General features: G+C 44.9%; 3 protein-coding genes across 8 annotated transcripts in view; 1 reads left to right on the forward strand and 2 right to left on the reverse strand.

The window, feature by feature from the left end:
* Positions 1-1,491: 1,491 nt before the first annotated feature.
* LOC119432877 (splicing factor 3B subunit 5) lies at positions 1,492-2,140 on the reverse strand. The gene has a single exon (XM_037700029.2). The coding sequence runs from the start codon at positions 1,849-1,851 to the stop codon at positions 1,594-1,596; it is 258 nt and encodes an 85-aa protein (XP_037555957.1). The 5' UTR covers positions 1,852-2,140; the 3' UTR covers positions 1,492-1,593.
* Positions 2,141-2,561: 421 nt separating this feature from the next.
* On the forward strand, positions 2,562-15,195 carry LOC119432894 (THAP domain-containing protein 7-like). 3 transcript variants are annotated; one of them, XM_049659118.1, is made up of 5 exons: positions 2,563-2,894; positions 6,191-6,260; positions 7,024-7,146; positions 8,464-8,538; positions 11,562-12,024. In XM_049659118.1, the coding sequence occupies exons 1-5, from the start codon at positions 2,818-2,820 to the stop codon at positions 11,697-11,699; spliced, it is 483 nt and encodes a 160-aa protein (XP_049515075.1). In that variant the 5' UTR covers positions 2,563-2,817; the 3' UTR covers positions 11,700-12,024. The 3 variants fall into 3 exon arrangements, with proteins under 3 accessions (XP_049515076.1, XP_049515075.1, XP_037555975.1); XM_049659119.1 differs by lacking the exons at positions 6,191-6,260; positions 11,562-12,024 and adding an exon at positions 14,507-15,195 and having other exon boundaries at positions 2,562-2,894; XM_037700047.2 differs by lacking the exon at positions 6,191-6,260 and having other exon boundaries at positions 2,566-2,894.
* A 2,787-nt stretch (positions 15,196-17,982) lies between these two features.
* The window catches only part of LOC119432887 (uridine 5'-monophosphate synthase-like), a 113,729-nt gene continuing 105,516 nt past the window's right edge, over positions 17,983-26,195 (reverse strand). For all 4 annotated transcript variants that reach the window (XM_049659112.1, XM_049659110.1, XM_049659111.1 and 1 more), the window contains exons 9-11: positions 24,191-24,272; positions 22,559-22,657; positions 17,983-18,278 (exon numbers count right to left, since the gene is read on the reverse strand). In XM_049659112.1, coding sequence (XP_049515069.1) covers positions 18,085-18,278; positions 22,559-22,657; positions 24,191-24,272 — 375 coding nt within the window. In that variant the 3' untranslated portion in view covers positions 17,983-18,084. The remainder of the gene's footprint in view (positions 18,279-22,558; positions 22,658-24,190; positions 24,273-26,195) is intronic.

The following is a 26,195-nucleotide window of genomic DNA, read 5'->3' on the forward strand; positions in this document are numbered from 1 at the left end:
CACTTCAACTAGTCCACAGATATAGTGGGGGGTAGCGTACAGAAAACAACTTCCTGGCACCATCAATCGTTAATTTTGTTCATGTGTTGTTGTGAAGTGGATCAACTAAAACAAGCCGATTTCTCGGCCAGCCAAAACTCGACACAAGTAAAAGTTGAACGCTTTTGTTTTTATTCACACATTCGGTACTGAAAGAGACTGACCTCCACGGAGTGCAATCTACAGAAGCAATTTTCATCCACAACGGAAATTTGTACATAATCAGTGAAAATAGATTCCAGAAGATCCAAACCAATGCGAAAATTGTTGACCACCACGGCTGCGCCTTTCATTCTTTTTATTTAACCTTGGCTGTGCATGTTGGCAAAGAGTGAACAAAATGTATAGCCCAAAAACAAGCACTCAAGCCCTTCATTACAAGTATTTCAGCAGCAACAGATGGGCTGCCGTCATAACGAATGAGTCGAGCGACACTGCTCTTATGTCAGTCCACTCGGGCTTGCACAGAACTGGTTTACTCATGCAAAATGAATACCTGCTCAGAAAATATAGTGAAATGCTTGTGCTTACCCGTGGTCATTAGGAAACCTGGAAAACTTCGCAGAACTGGAATTACCGGTGTTCGAATACCACAGAATATGGCTTGGAAGAACTTTCTGTGGGCCTAGTTGGTGCATACTTGATAAAATTTTTAGAGCACAAACAAGAGACAAGGCACAAAAGGAAGTTCAAACACAGGACAGGCGCTACTTTCAACTGCTTATTCCACAATGTTGTCATGAAGTATATATGAAAAAGGCACATGCGCAGAAACGTACATGAAAATGAAAGAAAACACCATAAGGGGAAAAAAAAAAAAAAACATGGATAAAGACTGTATAAGAAATGGCTGACTAATTTACATACGTGTCGAGGTAACAACTCTTTTGCGTAGAGACTTAAAGAAGGTTCACTGATGCAACCTTCCCCCCTCTTTTTTATGTGATAAGCTTCCAGTAACAAGCGGGCCTGCTCATTGTGGCTCCTACCAAAAATCCTCGCGTCAAAAAACGCCTCACATCCACAAGAGTTCACGTGATCCGCCAAATGCATTCGCTCCTTTTTAATATTCAAGGCGTGTTCTCTAAATCAGTCATTAACACCCCTTCCTGTTTGGCCGATATGGCTTTTGCAAAAGCTATATCGGTATAGACGCAGTCGAATTCAAACAACTGTCACGAAAACAGTTTCTAAGTTGTTTTACTTTGTTTTCACCGGAGCGAACTGATGACGCCAAGAATAATTCAGTCCTCCGCTAGGTGCTTGCAAATGGGAAAATCGCAGCTGCCGCGCTCGGTGCATGTGAAAACAGCAATGCTAATGCGAAATTCGCAATCCCGTTTACATGGATCTGGAAGCAAGCTGACCATGACCGGGACGGACATCGTCAGGTTGCCGAGAGCGGCTGGATTGTCCGTATATCGGAATAAATACGGAAGAATACGACCAAGCTGTGCGAAAGGCTCATCGTTTATTTTAACAATGCGGCGAAGCGTTGATGTGGTCGTGACAAGATACATATTTACAGATCGAGCTTGCAGCCAGCAGCTAAGCTCAGTCCTCGGCCTTCTCCGGAGGCGGTCCGCACGGCTGCAGCATCTTCTCCATGATGTTGAATCGCACCCGCGCCTTGGTCTCGTTCTCGACGACCGAGAAATAGTTGAGCATGTCGAAGTGGCCCAGGTACGAAGCGTAGCTGTCTCGGTGTTGGTTCACGAGCCATTCGTAGCGGGCAGTGTCCGCGTGGCCCGTGCCGATGTACTTCGACTGCAGGTGCTCCAGCTGGCTGTGGATGTTGTACCGGTCGCCCATTTTCTTGTCTCGGTCGGCCTCGGGTCTGGTGCGAAGCTAGCGGAAGTCTACAACACGCACAATTAAGCGTGTGCACGAGAAACGGGCAACGTCAATGCTGTACAAAAAGAAACTTCGACGACGAACACAAAAATCACAGCGCGCTTGGTCCGCTAGAACCACTAGGACTGTACTATAAAGCTTCGTTACTGCACCGCTACACCACAGAATTACAGAACCGACTTGCAGCACTGCACAACATCAACCATAGAATCAACTTTGCGGCACAAGCACAACGCACGAAAAACGCTTGTGCTGGATGATGATGACAAAACGCCATGACGCCACTAACGTTCAAGCTCAAAAATTGGAACTACTGACAACCAAAAAATAAAAAGACAGTAATTTGTATTTCTGCAGCAGGAAAAGAGCTGTCGAATCAAACCAAACCTAAATAGGAATGTTATATTGAACATCGCATGGTTACCGGCGGCCTGGCTTGGCGAACTTCCTCCATGATTGGCGATCTCTGAGGCTATAAAAAAGTAATGTTTGTTTTACCGTAGTTATGAAGTTGGACGGCGCTTAATTAGAGGAGAATGACCCCGCATCTTTTTTCGACTGCGAGCAATTCAGGGCGCTACGCAGACCTCCTTTGATCAACTTTCGATCTTGCAATGTGTTTCCGTTTTCGTTCAGCGCCAGTGCCATCTTGGTTCCCATATGAAAAGCAGCTGGGCGTTGCTTTCTGTGCGGTGCCGCCGTTGCTGAGCAAAATTTTCCTCTGTTTTCGATGGCGCTGAGCCGTGCTCCCTCAAGGGCTGCATAACATAGCGGCGACCTTTCCTTTTCTCATCCTGAACCACTTCTCTCTCAGTTTTCGTATAGTGGTATGTCTGTCGTCATCCACAATGACTGGGTGCTGCGTGCCGCTGTGCACCGGATCTAGCCGAAAAGGACATCGAATGTTTCGCTTCCCTCGCGACAATGAGCGCCGGAAGATATGGGAGGTGCAAGTCAAACGCGCATTTTGGGAGGCGAAGGACACAAGCAAAATATGCGAGGTAAGGAACTCAGGGAAGCCATCGGAGATACCATTGAAGATACTTTCACCATCTCGAGATGGACGCTAGCTGTCACGTGCTTAAACGTAGTTGGGATCGTACTACCATATCGCAAGTTTCTCACTCAGTATATTACAATGAGAAACTCTATGCGCACTACAGTGCCAGGAACGCTGTCACCTGTAGACAAAGTTTTCAGATGCCTGTAGACGACGACCAAGGAGGTTATTGACTCTTTTCGGGGCGATCTCGTAAGCGCCGCCATGTTTAATAACGTGGTGGCGCGTCCATTGCTTGCCTCAGATGCCTCCGTCGCCTCCTTGTTTACAATGGATGGGCATGCCGCCTGGTGCGGCAAAGCAAACCTCTGTACAGGAGGATATCGTGGACGGTGACTGGGTGAACAACACAAAGCTTTGGCCACAGCTTCAGACAACATGTAATTTCATCTGAGCTCGTTACGCTTTGTCCAAACGGCACAAGCAGTGTATACAGTGCTTGTAGTAAAAGTGGCGCTGGAAATGTCTTCTAAGCTGTCCAAACTTTCTGCACTAATCCTGTCCAATCAGGATTAGTGCGTTTTGCTCTTCTTTCTTTATTTGGCAAACACTTTGAAGCATCGGCTTGTAATGTTGTTGACTCGTTAAGTTCCTCAGTGTGGTCACTATCTGATCGTTTATTTTCTGCCCAATCACTCGCGGCTGTGCTTATAGTTTTGGACAAATTTGTTCTTGCTGAGCACAAGGGCTTGGAACATAGATGTTCAGTACTTTGTAATAGCTCGTAACAAAGACGTATTATCGATAATCGCTCGCTTACTCTGTGGACCACCACGAAACATTCAGCTTTGAACATTCGTGTGCTGTCTGTGTAGTTGCTGTCACGCTTGCTTCGGCACATATATTGACTGAAGTGTGCTCTCATTCTTTTATTCGTGATGGGTTAATTGGTGATGGAGTGGGCGTAGGCTTGCGTGTGAGTCTGGCTAGATGCGTATAGATAACGTGCGAGAAACTTGCTATGCCAGGAAGCGGCACCACTCCCTTTGTCACTGTCACTGTGAAACAGCGATAATCATTCTTGCCGACATTCTGGGGCTGAAGTCCTATCTTTGGAAGTTAATAAGCGATACAACGCTGGTGGATGAGTAACTTTTTTATAATCGGGGAAAGACCGTGTATCGCGAAGGGCAGGCAACACAGGCAGTCCTTAAGTATCAACGGTCCGTGAACTGGGCCACACAGATTCATTCTATTTCTTAATATGCCAGTCACTATTTTTGCAGCCGACTACAGCACATGTCTTCCCTCTAGCACTCCAGATTTTGCAGCATGAATAGAGCACAATGCATTAGCGAACACTCAGTTGGATTTCCGACAGCGATCGCACAGAAGCAGGGCAGAAGTTGTAATGGTTCCGTCAGAAGGACCGCCTGTTGGGCTAGTTGGTCTAACATAGTTACTTTCAGATATAGCGCAAAAAAAGAAGTACACAAACACACACGAAGACACGACAGGCGCGGACATGCACGCTCGTCCGCGTCTGTCGTATCTTCGTGTGTGTGTACTTTTTTTTGCGCTATATCTGTAGCGCTCGTCCACGTCTGTCTTGTCTTCATGTGTGTGTACTTTTTTTGCGCTATATCTGAAAGTAACTAATGGTTCCGTATTTGTGTGCTTTCACTGAGGCAACGTGCGGCGCACCTGCCGACAGCGCCATCTCGTTCCTCCGGAGCAAACTGTTTTGCAAAAATGGTTAATAGACTTCTGGTGAATTCGGCAGATCACACTGGGGCGCCCTGAAGCGTCATTTCATCCAATCACCATCGCTCTAGGGAGCCCCAAGTGCACACCGATATGATTAGCCAAATTCGCCATTGACTTCATTGACAACGACCGACGCATAGAATGTTGCGAAATCTTGCGAAAGTGAAAATGTCTCCGAAAGTGATCGCCTGAGAATACCGCCTCCATGTGAGCGCGTTCATGCAGGCGTTTTTGTTTTATTGGTCTGACAACGGTCTACCGCGCTCGCTGCGGCCGCATTCCCATGTGGCGCCGGAACGCAAAAATGCTCATGTACTGAGCACCAAGCTTGTGCATTAAGCCGGTACGTGAATAATATGGGTGTCACACAGTGCACTTTTGATCAGCAAGTTAAGCCCGATCCTGATCTAATTTCTCTGTCGTGATTGGCTCCTTTGCGGAAGCTACTTGAGGGAGCCAATCGCAGTTAAGAATTTCAATCCGAATCAGGCTGGTCGTGTAACACCAGTATAACACTTGGGTCATGATCGTCTAGTGCCTGCCGTACCTCTGCAAAAACATTTCATAAATCTTAAATGAAAGCCCCTGTCTGCTTGATATTTGTGCAGTCACCGCACCACCTGCCCATTTAGGACGTACATCTCAGATTGGCCTGCAATGTGACCTGGGCACTTAGCAAAATTCCACGCATGCACCCGGTCTGTGTCCATTAAATTAACGTTGTGCAATCTTCACACCTCTGCCCCTTTTATGATGACGTCACAGGTCATATGGCGTGCCACATTGCAATATAGGCACTTAGCAAAAGTTCTTGCAGTTGCCTGATGTGGTGCCACAGGTCTGGTTAGTTAAGCGTTACTATGTATAGCTCCCTATACACAGTAACTCAAGATTGGATTAGGGTTACTGTATACATGTTCTCCCAAAAACAGCATATACATTAACTCTAGATTGTATTATTGTCCAATTCTCAGTCATGAAAGGAATCGAAAGATTATCATCCACTATAAAGTAGCACGAATTAAACTACAAAGGAAACCCATGCAGGTTTTGTAGAAGAAATGGTCGTGCCCGAGGATGAAACACAAGTGCGTGTATTTACATTATTTACAGCTTGAGTTCCTTATAATGCAGTCATTGTTGTTGCCTATCAAGCATGTAGCTCCTACCCACTTGGCCAAGAAATGGGTGGATTATTCCAATTCTAACGAAGAATAAATTTTGGAATGTCTATGTGGACTTAACACCGTAGAACGTAAAATTATTGGTTAAAATTAACATCAATAAGAGCGAATCAAATTTAAAAGTACACAAAGAAAATAGAAAAGCTAACTTTAACAGGGTTAAATTCCGTAAGAAATGCTTAGAAACAGTGTAAGACGCTGTTTCACACTTAGTCTTTCTTTGACCAGGGGGCCAGCGCCATCGTGTGCTGAAAAGAAATGTTCAATAGGTTTCTCAGGAAAAAAAAAAAGAGAACTTTTGCAGTTGAAGAAAATTTGTCCTGGTCCGGGGATCTACCATATGCAGGAGGCTGGCAGATCACAGAGTGAGGGCAAATCAATTGACAACTGGAAGCACAGAGCACCGAATATGGCAAGTGAGTTCTGAAGAAACCTAGTGAACATAAACTTTCCCTCGACTACGAAGCTTTCTTTTTGAGAAACTCGTATGGTCTGTGCTTTGAGTTGTCGATCACTTCACTGTCAGCGTAAATATGTGCTTTAGCTTTAGTTCTGACTTGATTTTGAAGGTACTCTGTTGCTTGGTAGCTCGGAGTTCTGTTTGCGTTGTTGCGAGTGTGGTGTAGTCTATCTGCCTGCTGGTCTTGCAAAGCTTTGCATTAGCGTGGTGGCTTCTCAATATGCAATGCTGCTGTTCTCTTCCTAGTAGCACGGCTCCAACTATTGCAACATCTGCTCCTCCGTTTCCATTTGCTTTTGATGTGCCTTTGTTCCTTTGTTTCCGTTTGCTGTTGACGTGAATTTGTTATTCTATTGCTTTGTTGCACCTCATCCATGGGGCAGGACAGACAGTTCGTCAGTCTCACCTAGACTGCCAGGCACTATGGGGAAGATTCAATCACCAGGAATTACTGCCATTGATGTCTTCATGTGTTCAGTTTGAAACACCTGCATTCAGTTTGAAACACATTGACCAGTCAGAAAGCAGCAATGTTGGCACAACTGCAAATGACGAGTATGTCTGCTTTTGAAAACATTGAATTTCTTGCTTAAACTTTGTTGTGTTGCTTTGTTTGCTTTGAATCTAACCACTTTAATGAACATTGGTCGTCGTTGGCACGAAGAAAAGAATATGCTTAAACTGATAGGCTTATTATTGCCATGCCTTAATTGTTGCAGTTGCATTTTGAGCCGTCGCAGTATGAGCAGCGTCGAGTGGATGGCTGGAAAAAGCTGAAGCAGAATGCCATTCCCACGCTCTTCGCATACAACACGAAGCCACTCAAGCAACAAACAGAACAGGTAGAGTAACATGAAAAGGAAAAACAAAAATCAGTGTTTGCATGCCTCTTTCTCATCACAACCTATGCATAGTTTGTTAGCAAGCGTTCCATACAAAATGCAGGACAACACCATGCATAAAAAGTTTTGAGGATGAGTATCTCTAAAGGGGTGCTGATCTCAGGAGTTTTAACAAGTGGACTTGCCTCATGCATGCACTAACCAGCTTGAATTCTACAATTGCAAAATGTGCGCTAAAGGTCATTAAAATTTAATTAGTAATATTTAGTTAAATTGGAATGGTTATTGGCAATTATATCACAATTCTTCTGTCCAGTCACTGCTGTGGATCTTGATCAGCAAAAATAAGCATTTTGTTTTGAGTGTCATCTTTTTAATAAATGGCGAGACACTGTTGAAATGCCCTGTATAATGTTAAAAAAAAATGGAATAAATTTAAAAAATGTGATTCCTGCCCATCGTCCCAACAGAGCACTACAAGTACAGCAGAATGTCACACTTTAAAGCGTCTGTTACCATAACAGGAGTTTCACTAATATTACTTGTTAGGTTCATTACTGTAACTGTTAAGTTCTTTTAAAGTATAGTGCTTTAGAATGATAAGCTGCTGCCACTGGATTGCTTCAGCATGTCCTAAATGCGACAAGGTTATATTAAATATTTTATTTATTAGGCACCATAAACCACATTCTGTTGGGTGAGGTTAGTATTTCGAAAACGCTAACACAATATGCTATGATACATGCAAATTCACTGGTATACAATGGGCATTGAATACTCATCAAAATAATGACTACCATTTTCAAAGTATGTGTCTAATGCCTGTTCAAAATCAGCTGCCTAATATGTGATTACAACAACATCAGGCAAACTGTTACAAATTTATTTTGATGGGAAATATGAGAGAAACAAATGACGTATATGAAAGATTTTGACTGCACGCCACTGTGACTACCTTCATTTCTTATTTTCTTTGTCTTTCCATCCCTACATTGCCTCACACCTGCATAGAGTAGCAAACCAGATTACTTCTCTAACATCCCTATTTATTATTTTTCTTTTCTCCCTCTCTCACTCTCCTTCCCCTTTCTTCACTGACATCAACCTTCACTTGAGACTGTTCTAGTCCTTCACAGCGAAGGCATACATTTACATGTTTACTTAGAACTTTTGTATAAAAACTTTGGCTGTGTAAGACTTTTAAGGGCGCAAAACCGTCTTACATACTACCTTGTTTTCTAACACATGCACTGCACGCACTGCATGAAGGGGTTTGCTGAGTAAAAGTTGTGACGGCCTCTGTGACATTTTACCCAGGAGTCACACTCAAAACGGCGAAAAAAGCGACCAAAAGTCCCCCAAGGGAAAGCAGCCATAAACAACCATAGTGAGGTAGGTGTTGCTACGGGACACTGCATAGACTATGCAGTAGCCTGCATTTCATGCACTATTGTTTTCAGTATAAACCATATGAAGCCAATTAAGGAAATCACTGGGGAAATTAACTATTCTTGTTGTTTTATTACTCTAGAATTCTTCATGGATGAGCTTTAAAGTTGTTTGTTACAAAGTTATACTCTTAATAAAGGAAAGTGAACTATGTGGGTTTTGCAAAACAGGCTGAATTTCCATACCTCAAATGCAAAGCTTCAATCTGTAGTAGCTTTTGCGACCTACAGAGTGATACATTGAATTAAATGGTTTAGTTAAGCACCCTTGTTCCAGATTGCAAAGCTACATTTACTTTAACATCATGAATTAAGCACAGAAACCATGAGCACCATTACAAATGATAAACTCCTGCACAAAAGCATTAAGTAGCGGCAGTTCTCGGAAAATGAAGTTCAGTGACATGTATTTGGCAATGTACCATTTATATCTCAAAGACAGAAGTCTCTATTTAAGGTTTTTCTATAGCTGCATTACCGAATTTACTGGATCGGTGGCGGTGGCCTTGCTATCGCGGCAGCTCAGTTGAGTGGCGGAGGTTTGACGCGCGATGGGTAGTCGGCCTAAGAGAGCGGTGCCATCGGAGATGTGAATAGCGGCGGGTAGTCGGCATAGGAGAGCGATGCCACCACAGGAGCTGGCGGGCGAACTGGAGGTAAGTGCGTCAGATACTATTTTGGCACGGATGGCTTGTTGCACGGCCGGAGTCAGTGTTGGGGCAGGCTCCTGGCTGTGAGGGAGCAGCGACAGCTGGTGGGCCACATCCTCGCGAAGGAAATCGTTGAGCTTAAGGACGAGAGCAGAAGGATCGGTATGGCCAGCGGCAACTGCAATGGCCGAGACCGAGTCAGCCTGTGGGACATTTTGGCGGGTGACGTGACGTTGACGGCGCAATTCGTCAAAACTCTGACACAGGTTGAAGAGAACGGCGACACTGGTTCGATTCTTGGCAAGCAGCATTTGAAACGCGTCGTCCTCAATACCCTTCAGAATATGTTTGATCTTCTCGTCCTCCGTCATCGAAGAATTAACATGGCTGCAGAGATCCAATACATCCTCAGTATAGCTGGGAAATGTCTTGCCCGGCTGCTATGCTCGCTGGCGTAGACGCTGTTCGGCGCGTAGCTTGCGGACAGCAGAGCGGCCAAACACTGCGGTGAAATGTGTCTTGAATGTGAACCAACTCGAGATGTCAGATTCGTGATTCTTAAACCATGGGTTTGCGACATCAGCAAGGTAAAAGATGACGTTATTCAGTTTTGTCTGTTCATCCCACTTATTATGAGTGCTTATGTCTTCATAGGAAGACAGCCAGTCTTCGACGTCATGTTCTCTGGTCCCACTAAAGATGGCCGGGTCGCGCTGGCGGAGAACGCCGGTGCAAGTGATAGGGGCAGCCATGGGTTCAGTCAGTGTGTTGGTCGCGTCAGTCATGGTGTTGGTGGGCAATGTACGAGTGCAGAGCTCTAAGGTGACTTGAGGGATACCAGCAACCGCCACCAAACGTAATGAGATTTAATTAAAGGTGATAATTAGTCTAGGAGCAGCCTAGCAGCAGCGCACAGCCCGAGCTCTCTTGCAATCACAGCACGGGTCGTCGTCTTTGTCTTCGAGATGCTACCCAAAACACGAGGCACATCTGCTTCATTACATAGGCATGGCATTTAATGTCATAATTGTACTTTACACGTCTCGTCTAAGTATGAAAATAATTGTGTCATCTTGCATTTATTCTCACATAATAGTAATTTACACATCTCGTCTAAGTATGAAAATAATTGTGTCATATTGCATTTATTCTCATATAATCGTAATTTACATGTCTCGTCTAAGCATAAAAATCAGTGTCATCTTGCATTCCTAATTGCTACTTATCGCAGGCATTGCATTTATTCTCACATAATCGTAATTTACACATCTCGTCGAAGTATGAAAATTATTGTGTCATCTTGCATTCCTACTTGCTGGCTACTGTTGACTGGATGTAGTAGTAGTTGCTTCAGTTCCTTGCCTTACACCTTACAGGCATGTTGTAATGGAATTAGGATACATCACACACTTTCCGCTGTCTGTGTTCCTAACGATTTTCCTGGGCAAGAATGCACACAACGGCGTGCTTTGGCCAAAGGGAGGCCGCTCCCCAGCCCCGGTGCAATGTCACCTGTCGTCTGTGCGGTACGAACGGCCCTTGGGGGGGGGGGGGGGGGGGGCATTTTGTAATTGTCCACCTAGTGGACTGTACATTTTGACTGCTGCTAATGTGCTGATTGTCCGGGCTGGGGTACGATCGAGAACGGGGCAGCCAGCTGCCTCCTACACACACATACAGCTCCAGCCAATCAGCGGCGGCTGAAATGGACAGTCCAAGATGTGAACATTTACAGTATAAACCGCCCAGCTGTCTCGCGACATACCCGCTGTGGTGGCATTGTGGCTTGGGCATTGCACTGCTAAGCCCGAGGGTGCGGCATCAAATCCCGGCCACAGTGGCTGCATTTCGATGGTGGTGAAATGCAAAAACACCCGTGTACTGTGCATTGGGTGTACGTTAAAGAACCCCAGGTAGTCAAAATTAATGTGGAGTCCCCCACTACGGTGTGCCTCATAATCATATTGTAGTTTTGGCATATAAAACCACAGAATTAAATGTTTATTGTAAGATGGGTGCTGATTGACACACGCACAGAGGAGGACAGACAAGAGGCACTCATGTTGTCACTCTTCCCCTGTGCGTGTCAGCTTGCATGACTCTTCAAATAGTTATATTTCCCCAACTAGCATAAGAAATCCTGAGTTTACATACTCTCCTACATGTACATCCTTGCTTCTGGTTCAATAATTAACCAATCATCAGTGCACTATGAGCCAACTATACTAGCAACATGTAGTGCTGAAGTTATGCTGGCTCGTTGGTTTCTGTCAAAGGTCTATAGTCATTCTTGATTAGCTTTGTACACATCTTGCAGGCCAACCACAAGCCAGAGGCTCTTATGTCGTTCTGCGAAGTTGTCCTAGCGTACGAGAGCTATAGCAGTGGCACAGGCAGCACCACTGTCACCATTCACCAGATAGCCAAGCAAGGTGAACCGTTGACGTCGCACTGACCCAGGACAGCCGCCCCAGGTCTGTCCACCATGCTCGGACACCAGTGCCTGCAGCATCATGTGCATATCCACGAAACGGTGTTGATACCTTCGCAGGATATACAACTGACATTGCAAGCTGACTGCTAAGAATCCACTGGATGTAGGCTGAGGTCGTTTACGTGCCATTGTGCTCTGAAGACATGAGCCGAGAAGATTACTGTTTGTGCTTGTGCTGTGTATGTATGTGCAACAGTGACGTGACTGCAGAGAAGTCAACTTGCATAGCTTGTTTGTAAGGTGAGACCCACTCCAGACGGCTCAAATACAGTGAGGTCCTTGTCTCCGTTTGTGTTGTACTTTTTGTACAGAAGTGAAGTGATTACACTCACTGAATGGATGACAGACATCGCAAGCCAACGCGAAGAACCACACAAAAGTGACTTGTCTACAAGGCAGGCTGCATTCTAAGAGGCTGGCAAAATGTGAGGAAAGCGGGAGATTGCAAGAAATTAGACGAAAATGTCGATCACATTATATAGAGACAAGAGATTTTATTTACAGGAAAGGCAAAGAGGTAAACCTGAGCTGCTGCATTCTAGTCTGCTACTCTGTACTGGGTTAAAGGGAAGGTGAGTGAGAATATTAGGATGAATGATGATGAGAAGAGAAGGAGTACCGCTTGTCCAGTTCCTTCGCATGCAAGAACTCCAACAGCGCCTGCGTTGTCTGCCTCGCAGTTGTAGCACCAGGCCATCAGCTGAGAACAGTGCCTTCTAATAGTGGTTGCCTGCTGATGCTGGCTAGGAAACTGTCCGGCGTCCATCTCTCCTGCACATATGCTGGGCATTTACATAATATGTGTTCTGACGTTTCATGTGTTTGGTTGAGTTCACAGCCAGGGCTACTCGACTGGCTCGTGTGCGTAGCAGCGGGCGAAAGCAACACCCAGTCGAAACACGACTACTGCCCGTGATTGTACTGTGTTTGTGAGCAGCAGCGAAGCGGTGGTTACCGTCACCAAATGGACTGTGGACTTTCCGAGCCACCTGCAGAGGGGTCAACTCATGTAACTGTTTCGTGAAGTGGAACACATTTCCACAAGGCTCAAGAACAGTGAAAACAGTGTGTCTGTCTTTTATGTTTTTGTGTGGCACTGAATTTGATCACACTCACCGAAGGAATGACCGACATTGCAAACTAGAGTAGAACTTGATACTCTAAGGTGCTTTTACCTCAGGGACTTTAATACAACAAACTGTCTTAAAGGGCTTCTCACCGGGTCTGGCCATTTTGAGCTGACATTGTTATTATTATTATTTGATTTGATACACAGGAAAGGGGAAGTGAGGAGCAAGGCTGGCAACTGCCACCGGAAGGGGCACAACTCCTGCCTACTCTTCAGAAAGGAGACAAACATATAAATAAAATATAGGAAGGAGGGAAGGAAAGAGCGAGATGACAAATCTCAAAGAATAAAGAACACACAGTAGGGCCTGTTACAGTAGGTCACGCTACTAAATCCACTCACTAGTTCAGCACTCATTGTGCAAATTTGTGGCACTGAAAAAGCTGAATGTAACTATGAATTTATCATAGAAACAAGGATTCCTTTTCATTATCCCCTTACCTCGAAGCATGACAAGTTGCAGCATATGTTGTTTCTTCCACACCCTATGTTGTGTGCTGTTGAGTGAAAAAAAAAATGTGGTTGATCCCTCTTATATAGGAATCGGTATAGAACACGAAAGTGAAACGTGTCTTCACAGAAGTAGTGTAATGTTTATTGCACATTGATATATAATGTCTATTGGTGTTTTGTGGCTAAAGCGCCCTTAGGCGTTGATGCACCCACGCTGACGCCTGTTGGCACGTCTCCTCCATCACGACTACCAACGTCGATGACCATGAGCAACCGTCGTGCATATGGAAGCTGCACTACGCTGCACACGCTAGCACAACGCGAAAGACGAAGCACGTAACTGACACACTAATACAACGCGCAAGACAAAGCACGTAACTGAATCGTCACCGAGTCAAATCAGCGCGTCGTAATTGCAGCCTCCGCGATCAACTTCAGAAACATTTTCAGAGCTAATTGCGGAGGCCACGCTCCGCTGTGCTGAGTACGGTGAACGCCACCTAGGTGGCGTTGGTAGTGCTTCTTGATGCCAGCGTCCCTTCGAATGCTGGCATCGAGGCGTCGTAGTGCTGAGACCACCGAAGCGTTCACTGTCGGTGCGCGTTAGTGTCATAATGCAGTACTTCTCTTTTCTGCTCGTAGGCGGCGGCACCGCCCCGAGCAAGAGCGCGGGTACACGGAGGAGTGTTAGATATATAAGGCGCGTCTGTGTAGCTCTCTGCAAATGCGTTTGTGGCGCAATGGGTTAAACGCTCGGCGATCTATCGTCGCGGACCGAGAGGTCGTGGGTTCGATTTCCAAATTTTGCATGTTTGTGGAACTTTTTCTTCTGGTTTCTTTCTTTGTATTATGTTCGTGTATGTTCGTGTGACGTATTTCCGTGGCGGAAATACGTCAGTGAAGTCTTGGTGGACCCCGGCATAAAACACTTTCGTGTTAAAAAAAGAGACAGTTATTCTGATGTGCCATATATGCTAAGTGATTATTGATTGATGTGTGATATCATAGGGCATGAGCTTTTGGCAACAGAGAGAAGTAACAGGATAAAACAAAATGAGTGCAGACTAACAACAGCTGACACGCACAGGGCATACAATGCGCACAATTACATCACTAAGTATTACATCGCTATGCACCTTGGAAAGAGCTGAAATTTGAAACCAAACTCCTTTTGTCCTTCTCCCAGGCACCGCGCTTCCAGCCAGAGAGTTGACGTCAATCACGCAAGTGTGCTACGTACATTGCCGTGCTGTGGCTTCACTTTCAGTGATGTGTGAATTTGAGAATTAGTCAAGACAACAGCAGTTATTCTTTTTCCGTTGCTTCAATAGACAAATCAAAGTTTCGAGAAATAATAAAACCTACAAACCGAATGTCTGTGCGTCTTTGTTTAATTTGTATTGTAGCAAGAGAGATGTACTACTCCTGTTTCGTCTGCTTGTTCCCATGTCGTGCAGTCGCATGCGCAGAGAGTAAAACCGTGTCATTTTCTACTGTGTTCCAGTGTGCAATCATGCTCTGTGATCCGCTTGCGTGTGCCTCAGTGTTGTTGTAGCACCGACTTACACCACTAGTCACGTGCAAAATCACGTGCTGCATGAACGAGACAAACGCAACAGCTCCCGCGCGAGACCGTCGGTGGAAGTGCGCTGCGCAGCAAAAAAGCGAGAAAAAAAAAGAAGGCGGGGCCTGCGACTTATGCGTCACGCAACCCTTGAGCTCTGGTACGAGAAAATGCAGGGAAGGAATTTCGCTTGCGGAGGCTAGACGGTGCAAGTGGAGAGAGTGTCTACGCTGGCAGTGATGCTCGCCTCCTGAAATAATGGTTTCGTGGCATTGAAACTATTAATGAACCAATTTGAAAAATTATTGCGGTAGAACACTCCCTAGAGGTCACGTAACAACTTCCAGCATATAACCAAAGTGTGCAAAGTGGCTTGGTGAGTGGTCCTTTAAAAGGCTACCCGGTTAAAATTACAGCACTTAAGCACTCATTGTGCAAATTTGTGGCATTGAAAAATCTGAATGTAACAATGAATTCATCATAGAACCAAAGATTCCGTCTCATTATCCCTTTAATACCTCGAAGTATGACAAGTTGCAACATGTGTAGATGTTTCTTCCTCACCCTGTTGTGTGCTGTTGAGTGAAAAAAAAAAGAAACAGTTATTCTGATGTGTCATGTATGTTAAGTGATTATTGATTGATGAAGTGTGATATAGACTAACTAATTATATTTGAAAAGACATGCAATATGTACACTGGCTGAAAATGCACGATTGGCCAAATTCGGTAAAGTACGACTTTAAAACGCAGCTTAAAAAATGTAAAATGACCAGAGTAAACGGTTTCGTCACGTGGTTAGTCAATCACAATAATTATTGCAACTCTCTGTTTAGCAAATTAAGCAATGGTGCTTTAATGCTTGTGCGCCTCGCCTGTGAACTGTGTACGCTTCGAAAATTGCACACTAATCTTTGGTCTTTTTACTGCCTAAGAATTTTGCACTGCTCCAAATTTGGTTTGCAGCCACACAAAGCAGCATGAATGGCTAGTTTGCTCCCCAAACTTGTGTTGAAAGTCTACGTATCTTCTCTTAAGGTGGTCGATGTGGTGTCAGCCTGTTTGTCCTGCGTAGTTGTGGCCATTGGTGCCTCAGCAACCACCTTAGATTTTCATGCATGCCAAAAATCTCTTTAAATATGTATGTGGATAGGTGTTTGCCAAGTACGCGAGACGTGAAATAGTTTATGTTCTCATATCTGAAGTTACTGTAGAGACTTCTTGCATGAAATCTTGCATTCTGTTAACGTGACAAAACTCACTGATGAACTGAAAATTTTTCATTCTTTCTGCAGCTTTTTGTGATTCTGAAGATGCAGGAAATGAGTTGAAACCAAATTTTCAGTGCGCAGAATTAAATGGAACCTTAAGTGAAAAAACTTCTCGCCAAGTGCTTTGGCAATTCCTGTGATGGTTGCCAGTGGACATAGGAACAGCTATGCGAGTTAGCCCGTTTATCGCTGTAAAACAAAGCTATCAGCTGATGTGCAAGTAGTATTGACACACATGTGCATAATAAAAGAATGCACTTTCGTTTAACCTTGCTATCAACAAGTACAGAACCCTCCCTTTAGCGCAGTGCATGTCATGCTGCTTTAATGTTGATGTTTACTGTGTGTAGATTTTCTATTGTGCAGCACAGATCATCAATGCTGCACATTCTGTGGAAATTTGCAGCATCGCCACATGTCCATAGAACGACAAGTTCCATAGCAAGTACAGTATAGACCACTTATAACGTAACCGCTTATAGTGCAGGACCGGATATAGTGCGGTCTTTTCAGACTCCCGTTAATTTTCCCATAGCACTCCATGTATACACGTATCGCGTATCGCTTATAGTGCAGTTGCGGGAAACGGAATACCGGTTACAGTGCGGCTGCCTGGGAGTACGGAAGTCAGCGGATACGGCGAACGCTCCCCTCAAACGGGCGCCCCAAGGAGTGCTCGAGGAAGAGAGAGAGACGAAGTGGAGGAGAAGGGCACGTGGTGCGAACGAACAGCCAGTGAGGCTGAAACCAGAATCTTGAGTGCGAGTCGTGAAATATCACGGCGCGCATAGCGAGCAAGGGCCACGAAACTGCCGACGCCGGCCAACGCTCGCTTCGCGATAACGGCAGTAAACGAAACTTCAGGGAGCGGGCGTCGTCGGCACAGCACGGCGAAGGGCGCACGCGGAGACCGTGGAATGTGAGGGAGGAGGGCGGCAGGGAAGCGGATTTCGCGTCGGCAACTCCGCCGAAGAAGTATTCAAGCTCTTAGACTGGGAAGGCTTAGGAGTGAGGATCGACGGCGAATATCTCAGCAACATTCGGCTTGCAGATGACATTGTCCTGTTCAGCAACAATGGAGACGAATTACAAAAAATGATTGAGGACCTTAACCGAGAAAGTGTAAGAGTGGGGTTGAAGATTAATATGCAAAAGACAAAGATAATGTTCAATAACCTGGCAAGGGAACAAGAATTATGGATCGCCAGTCAGCCTCTAGAGTCTGTAAAGGAGTACGTTTATCTAGGTCAATTACTCACAGGGGACCCTGATCATGAGAAAGAAATATATAGAAGAATAAAATTGGGCTGGAGTGCATACGGCAGGCATTACGAAATCCTGACTGGGAGATTACCACTGTCATTGAAAAGAAAAGTGTACAATCATTGCATTCTACCAGTGCTAACATATGGGGCAGAAACTTGGAGGTTAACAAAGAAGCTCAAGAACAAGTTAAGGACTGCACAAAGAGCGATGGAACGAAAAATGTTAGGCCTAACGTTAAGAGACAGGAAGAGAGCGGTGTGGATCAGAGAAGAAACAGGGATAGCCGATATTCTAGTTGACATTAAGCAGAAACAGTGGAGCTGGGCAGGCTATGTAATGCGTAGGATTGATAACCGGTGGACCATTAGAGTTACAGAATGGATACCAAGAGAAGGGAAGCGCAGTCGAGAACGGCAGAAAACTAAGTGGAGTGATGAAGTTAGGAAATTTGCAGGCGCATGTTGGAATCACCTAGCAGAAGACAAGGGTAATTGGAGATCGCAGAGAGAGGCCTTCAGTCCTGCAGTGGACATAAATATAGGCTGATGATGATGAGTGCCAATAACAAAACATCAAAGCTTTATTCCTGGCCTGTTCAAAACAGCCCATTGGCTTCTTTCTTTTTTACAAGCACAGCATTCCCATCAGTCGTCGGGAAAGCACACTACTTCGCGGCCAGTGTCGACAGGTAGGCGTCGTAGGCAGCCTTCTTGTACTGCAGTGCAGCCTCCTCGGGGTTGGCCGCGGCCACAATGCCACGTCCAACAATGATGATGTCGGCACCACGCTCGGTCACAGCAGATGCGGGGTCACAGTACTGCTGTCCGAGGCTGTCCCCACTGGCGTCTAGCCGCACGCCTGCAAACATGGCAAGCCATCCCCTCAGAAAACAAAAAATTACGCAGATCACAGCATTGCGAGAACCTAAGTTAATGTGACGCATTTACCGCACAACACTTGTGATAAAGCGTTTTGGAGCTCAATAAGGGGCCATCAGAAGCAGCGTGATGCATACCCTCTAAGCACCCAATTTTTACAATTGTTATAGTGTTGCATGAACCTCTCCAATGCCATGTGCAGTACAATGCAGTGCACTTACCAAGATACCACGTATAAGTTCAATATATCAGTTATAATGATGACCTGACTTAAAAGCATCAACTTATCAATTAGGGCTATGAGAAAAAGCCATATGTGTAACAATATGCTATAATCACATGTCAAATACAAAAATCACAATTTTGCCTTCTGGGTAGCGTTTTCCATGCAAACTGAGCTGGACATTTGCGTTGCTAAGTCTCTAAACTATCAATGTCAAGACGAGGCAAAAGGTGTTCGCGCAGCAGCTGGACGCAATCCACACTGCGGTTGTAAACCTGAAACTGCCGCGAAAGCAAGTGCAGATTTCTGACTATTCTGACACACTGTTTTGAGGTATGAATAAACGTTTTATTTTTCACACTCCTACTTTCAGTAACGTCTATTCTTTAGCGCAAGTGGCAAATTCAGGTTCAGAGCTACAAAGGTATGTTTGGCAGCTTTATTTACGGCAGTTCACATATAGCGATGATTGGTTATAACAATCAGATTTTTCTTTCTTTTTGATATCATTATAAGTGGTCTGCACTGCTGAACTCGAAACGCCGTCTCAAGTACAGCACACAACACATCAGCGCAATGACGAGGTAACACTCGCATACATGTGCGGTGCTGCACTAGAGGCATCTTGTGCTGTGTAAGATGGAGAAGGAAGGAGAACGATTGACGTCCCTCTTGAAGAAATGCCTACAACTAGTTTTGTAGGCATGGCACAGCGGCTGCAATTGAGGTAATGCTAACGCCACCTGGAGTACAAAGCACAGTACATCAATGTGGAGAGAACAAGGAAACAAGTGCCTCACAATGCACCTCTGAGGTAAGCATAACACCTGCTGTGTATGACAGAGTGTCAGAGAGAGTACGCTTGATGTCATGCTCCTAACAACCTTCGCAGGTGTGGAGCAGAGTGTGCGGCTCAATTAGCGGTGAATTAGTCGTTAAGGGAGTACAGTAGATTTCGATTAATTCGACTTCGGTTAATTTGATCTCGGCCAAAGGTCCCGGCTGGCGCCTATGCACTTCTACGGGCCCAAACGTTTGGTATTTCGACCCTAAAATCGGAATTCGCCGGATAATTCAAGCTTGGCCAGTCCGCACGCACATGCCTGGGCCCTATGGTAGCCCCAATAACAACTCCTTTAGTGGCAGCATCTGTCTTGGTGGAGGTTAAGGAACAGTGAATTTGTTGATCAAGTGATCTCCTGTCGAAAACGCCTATTTCCAGCCTGCCCTAGGAATATTACCAAGTATCAGGCAATAACGGTAGCTCACAATGCCTGATTACGGCGTTTACCTGATTATAATGGGCGCCTTTTGTTTTCCAAGGAAATTGGGCCCAAAATTGCCTGCGCGGTGCAATTGGATATGAAACCAAAACCGCCTTCGCAGCGTTCGTACACTTTACTGCATAACATGGCTGTATAGCGGCGGAGCTGACTTTAAATACCGCGCAGCGAAGCTGACTGGGAAACTGGCCGCCATTTCAATAAATCGGGTGCACGCTAGATTTATACTTTGGTTAGGAGCTTTAAGTTATTTCTACCTTAGTTTAATACTTTCGACACGTAGAAATTGGGTGCGCATTTGATTCGGAGGCGTGTTAGACTCGAGCAAACACCGCCAACTGAATGTTGGCATTTGTGTTTTGGCATTTTTTTTTTTTGCATCTTGTTTAATTCGACCCGCTGGATAATTCGATCAATTTCGTTGATCCCATCAAGGTTGAATTAACGAAATTCGACTGTACTACAGAGAAACCAAGTCAGTTTAGACTGGTGACGTATTTCTTTAATTGTAGATTTTCATTCTTTTGGCACAAAGTCGATTACTGATGGATAAAACGAAGTTCGAGCCCCGTTTTCTTGAATTTCGCGTCATGACCACAGTGTTGGTGCGTCAGTGGGATACCATAAATGTTAATGTATTTTCTCATCTTTAGGCCATTCTAGCATGAAAGTTTGAGCCTTTCTTCATTTAGAATGCCATGTTTTCATCTTTACCAATGAAACAGTTCATTAGGCAAAGGAGACAGACACTGTCAAAACTAGTGCTTGCAAATATCCGTCAAACCTGGTATCTAGTTTAACCGGAGGGAAGTGAATCCGGTCTCGAACGCCGGTTATCTGGATTAAATAACCGGTTAGCCGGATATTCGAATATTCCGACCCGAATATTTGGTGTTTAAAAAAGGAAAGGTAAGGAAGTTAACCAGCGCAGATATTGAGTCTGCACGAGCGGTCGCAAAAATAACTACAAATATAAGAATACAAGAGAGAAAGAGAGGTAATTTCAACACAAGTACAGAAGAACCAATATCCGGCTGTCCGAATATCCGGACATTAATAACCGAATAACGGTTTTTTCAGCAAAACCAGTTTGATGTTGCAGCACTAGAGAAAACCCTTGACATCACAGAAAGCTGCACCTGCAAGCACACAAGAAGCACGCAAAGAAACAAGTATATACCAGTGAAGGCGTGACATGTGATGCGCTAAACAGACGAAAGACGCGGCAGAATGCTCACCTTCTACGGAAGTAACAAATGTAAAGCGCTTGAAAACGATGAGGACAAAGAAAGAGGACACAACAAGAGTGCTACAGATGGGCTGGCACTGCAATGTTTAACATGTGATCGGTGTGAACCATTTTTTCAAAAGATTGCAGTTTTATCAACACACAGAGACAAACTAACAAGGTTAATAATCGAAGCATCAAAAATTGCATGTTTGGGCATTGAGTGTTTAAGCACCCCATACCTCTCTTTGTCAGAGAAAGAACTGTCATCTTTGAATGTGTCCTAGTGTGCAACTTGATGGTGTGACTGTCTTTTTTTTGTGAAAATATACGTTTCAAAAGCAAAAAGAAGGCCATATCTTCACACATGGCATTTTGTTATGGCATATGGGTATCGTCAATGTGTAAATGTGTGCCTCAGTTTAAAAAAAAGTCATTTGTTGAAAGTAGCGCTCATGTTGTGTCCTCCTTCTTAGTCCTTGTCTTTTTCAAGCGCTTTACATTTGTTACTATGCTTTACCCGAACGTCAATCCTTGACATATTCAATGGTTGCTGGTAACAATAAATTGTTTCATGCACAGTGTGGATAACACCCAGCAATTTCAAAAACACTGACAGTGTAGGGCTTTACCTACAAGAACACCAAAAGAAAATAAGTCTGTACATGACCTGTGGGGACGCTTGACTATCTTGTGCCCCCTGACATTTGTTTTCCCCGCACAACCCGTTGTTTCCCGGACACATGTGACAGTTGGAGCTGGTGGTACTGTTATGCGGCTACAACAAGAGGTGGTGCGAGCCATCCCTTGTTGATGCTAGCGCCACGCGAAAACCTCGGGCGCAAGAGGAACCCGCTTCTTTCCTCTCTTTGGCAGCTGGATGTCAATGTGCGCCATGGGACTGTCCCATGAAAGGCTAACCATTCAGCTATGAAGCGTGGCACCGGCACTGGGCAAACAAAACTACCCGAATGCGCTTCATTTCATGAAAGCACACCTACAAACAAACGACTTATGTCTTGAAGCGTTACATGGACGAACATTTACTCGGCATCCCTTGACTTCTGTGATTCCTCAGCTTGCCTTATCAAGGACCTATTATTTGTGCGTACAATATCAGCTAACTTGTATTGTTGTATGAAACGAGCGTTAAGTGCCCCGTTTGTATGTTTGCGCCACTGTGGTGTCGTGTCCTTTGTTGCCAAGAGCACCTATGAACTGCTCTGACCATAACAATGGCACTGCCACGAGACACCTGGATGTCCATCTTCTCATGGAGTCACCAATTCTGCAGCACAGGTCAATGACGTAGAACAGAAGAACTTGCAATTACAGCAAACAAGCAATAATAATCCGAGCTGGTTCAGGCATGTCAGCTGGTTTGGCAGTGAAGCTTTGGACAAGAATGACACAAGAGGGGACAAGAAAAATTTTGTGTCTACCTTTCTGTCATCTTTGACGGAAATTACGCTGGCAAAACAAGCTGCATCGTACTGGCTTGCCAAGTAGTTGAGCTGGGTGCTTACCTGGTGTCATGTGGATGTGTCCCGGGTTGTGGGAGACTCGCGACTGGCACACAAAGCCCAGCACGAAGTCTGGAAAGTCCTCAGCCATCTTTAACGTGGCTGCACAGATGAATTCAAGACAACTTGAGCATTCAGAAAGAAAGCTCCTTGCAGAGCTAGCTGGTGTGCAACCAGCAAGATATAAAGCAGCACCAATAAACTATGCAAGGGAAAGGTAAATAGCAGAAAGTGTTAGAATATCAAAGATGCACTATTGCGTTTAATATGAGCTGCAACATGCAGGCTGTGGCCGAAGCGGTGCCCTCAAGAAATTGGTGGAGAGAGTTCCATTCCAGCAATGCACATACCCCCGTGCTTTCGTGCTGCGTGCTTTACCATGGCACACCGATGCCCGAACTTCATAAATATTCTCTTTTTCTTTTTTTTTTGTGATGGAGCGATAGCTGCTCAGTGGGCCAGTGTATTATTGCTGTGCAAAGAAAGCAGACGACGAAACACAATGTGCATTGCTGGAATGGCAAAACTCTCAACACTTTTTTTTTTTTTTCAAGAGCGCCGCTCCAGCTCACGCATTGCAGCTCATACTGAGTGCGATAGTACTTAGACATACATCAGATGACTGGAAGGTGTTAATAAAACCAAAAGCACTGGGAGCAACTGCAAGTGCTCTACTTATCTGCTAGTTAAATTTATTAGAGGCAACATACCCCCCCCCCCCACAAAAGCATTTGCAAGCCTATTCTTTAAAAAAAAGAAAGAAAAACAAAAGCATGCACTACAAGAGTGTTTCCAGCATTCTGTATTCAATCAATACTCCGTAAGATGTTGCCGCCAGTGCTGCAGTTCCCAGATTGGTCTGCTGGTACACACATCTGTGCTAGTTTCTCATTTCAATAAAGGGATGCTTGGCCTTTCCTCGCAAAGTTTGACACTTTCTGTAAACTGTAAACAAAAGGTGCAGTGTCCTTTATTTCTTTCATTTTGTTTCTGTCAAAACAGTGAAACAATACCAACCAATATAATTCTCATCATACAAACTTAGCACTCCTATTAGCTCCCTAGCAGCGATGTGAAGCCTATTACTACCCAGCCAAAACTTGTGCTCAGCAGGTAAGCATTATCTTTTTGTAACCATATGATTATGTACCGCTAAAAATTGTTTTTTTTTTTCTGACAGCTTTTTCTGTTTTATTTTCAAATTTGTATTTTTCCCACATAACTTTTTTTCTTGCCTAAGTGACGATGTCCAAATTTTTTATTCACCTCACAGTGGTAACCAGTCGATTCTTGGCCAATCACCCTCTGTAGACATGAGCTATGGCCCTTCAGGTCATCAACAGTACTGTTTGCCAAGGGTACAGGCAAAGTTTAATTTCAGATGAACAGTGGCACGCGGAATCTTGATACTTAGTTCCGAATGTTTTTTGCAATTTACGCTGCCCTGGACACCGTGAGTCTTATGGCGTGCAACACTGTGCCGGCTATCGCCTGTCCCCTCTCTGCACATTTAGTGAAGCTGCAGTTTTTAACTCATTAGAGCAGGTTGAGGGCCAAGTTTCGTGAGCCTTTTGAGTGAAACTCCTATGGTGTTACACTGAACATGAATGAGCCCGGTCGACATCGTCCACTCACCGTCAGCGTAGCCCTTGGTTGTGAGTGCGCCGGCAGAGCTCATCTGTGCGATGAGCACACAAGCCTGCTCTGGTCGGCTGGCCTGCGAATAGTCACATTACGAAGTTATAAACCATGCGCAGAAAGATGCTTTCGCATTTAGAAAAATGATCCCATGCCCTGTGGAAACCTGCAATGCGGCAGTAGTGGAGCAGGAAAGACATCCTTTTACCTTCACCTTGTCCACTTTCAGCCCAGTACTCCAAGACAACCATTAAAAGCTTAAAATGCTTCTTTACTAGAAAATAAGCATAAGTAAGCATAAGTAAGCAAAATAAGCATAATAAGCATAAGCATCACTCACATGCTAACATACAGTCGTTATTGAGGTCAGTTTATCTGCACATTATCTTGGCAAACCGATGGAGAGCAGGTTAAAGGCATTACAAACACTTGACGTAAGCCCTCCCTTTCATTAAAAAAAGGAAGAAAACAGTGTCGGTGACTAACACTTTACAAAATAAAGAGACTGCAATACTAGGTGACTATAAACAGAAATATCTATACATAGCGAGAATAAAGCAATACAAACAATGTGAAAAACAACTCCAATAACACAACATCCACCACTTACTTACAAATATTTCTTCTTACAGCAAGCATCTGACATGTTCTGTAATTGCGGAGAAACAAGTATTTTAGGAGGATAATCTCTCCAGCTACGACAGCACAGACCGTCGACGCTCGCTTAATATTGCTTATATTACATGCCGCACTGCCCCTGACACGAGCTACCAACAGTATCCAGCAAACAATGTCTGCCAGCCCCACGAATCCACTCGCTCGCATTCGGCGAGTGTGCTTGCGTGCGTAGGTGACCTTTGGAGGCAAAGCCCAGGTTAGTTAAGGCATGAGCGCTCCAACAAGCAAACCGTCGTAGTTTTCTTCGCAGTTTGCAGGCTTTCTGTCTCTCGTGTCTAGAACACTTCTGCATTGCACTATCGCCACCAGTTTCTTAGACATGCGTGCGCGCTTTTTACATTGCTACGAGGGTGAGTGCTTTCCATCCGTGTCATTTGAGAATGTGGTGAAATGTGTCGTACTGAACTGCAGCAGTGGCTACGCATCCTACGAGGAAAATGTAATTACCTTCAAGGTTCTTAGTGACTTTGTACGGTTGCAAGTGTGGGCTCGTGCCATCCCAAAGAAAGATCAAGAACTAACTTCTTGCAACTAAGTCGCTGAAAAGCACTTCTTGGAGAGCGACATAGGACTAGGGAGTGGCGAAGCCCTTCTAGACAAGCCAAAACAACCTCTTTTGTTGCCAGACGCCGTGCCGTCAATATTTCCGGACTGTCCCAGCTACTCGTCTTCCGTTCGCAAAAGAAGAAAGCCAGCTTAATGCGACGTGAAGTGCGTGGAGCACGCTCAGACGGGGAGACTTTGGTGTTTGAAGATACGACGATGCACATTGCTTGCGATGGTGAGCAGGATGAGATGAGGCATCTTGCCACCACCCACGCTTGCCACGAGTCCGCGGACTGTTGTTTGTGTCACTGCTTTGAAATTTTGGCAAGCACCAGTATTAGAAACGAGCGCATCCATTCACGTATAGAAGTGGCTAACAGTGGATGTTCCCGGATGGCCTTGAATCGGCGAGCCTCTGCAGCGACCGGGCCACGTGTCCTCCCGTTATGCGCAAGCGAACTTGAACGACAGAAGGCACGTCGCCGCCGTCCGCTCCACAGTGACTTTATTAGGATGCTGGAACAAGCACTTTTTTGCCTCCTGAAACATTCTTCCTTCGTGTCTGTGATTCAATGAAACAAACACCATAACTGCAACATTATACCTTAGGTTTGCCATCGCACTCTTTTGCTGTGTCTAGCAAGATCACTTTCTCCTGATTCGGTCACCACCACCATTGGCTTTCCGACCATCTCAAACTTTGCGCACTTTGCTGTTTGGACAATTATTTACAATTATACACGTACTGTCTTATACAGAAGCAGCCCCTCCTGAAACA

Source organism: Dermacentor silvarum, chromosome 11, assembly GCF_013339745.2.
Source record: "Dermacentor silvarum isolate Dsil-2018 chromosome 11, BIME_Dsil_1.4, whole genome shotgun sequence".
NCBI lineage: Eukaryota > Metazoa > Arthropoda > Arachnida > Ixodida > Ixodidae > Dermacentor > Dermacentor silvarum.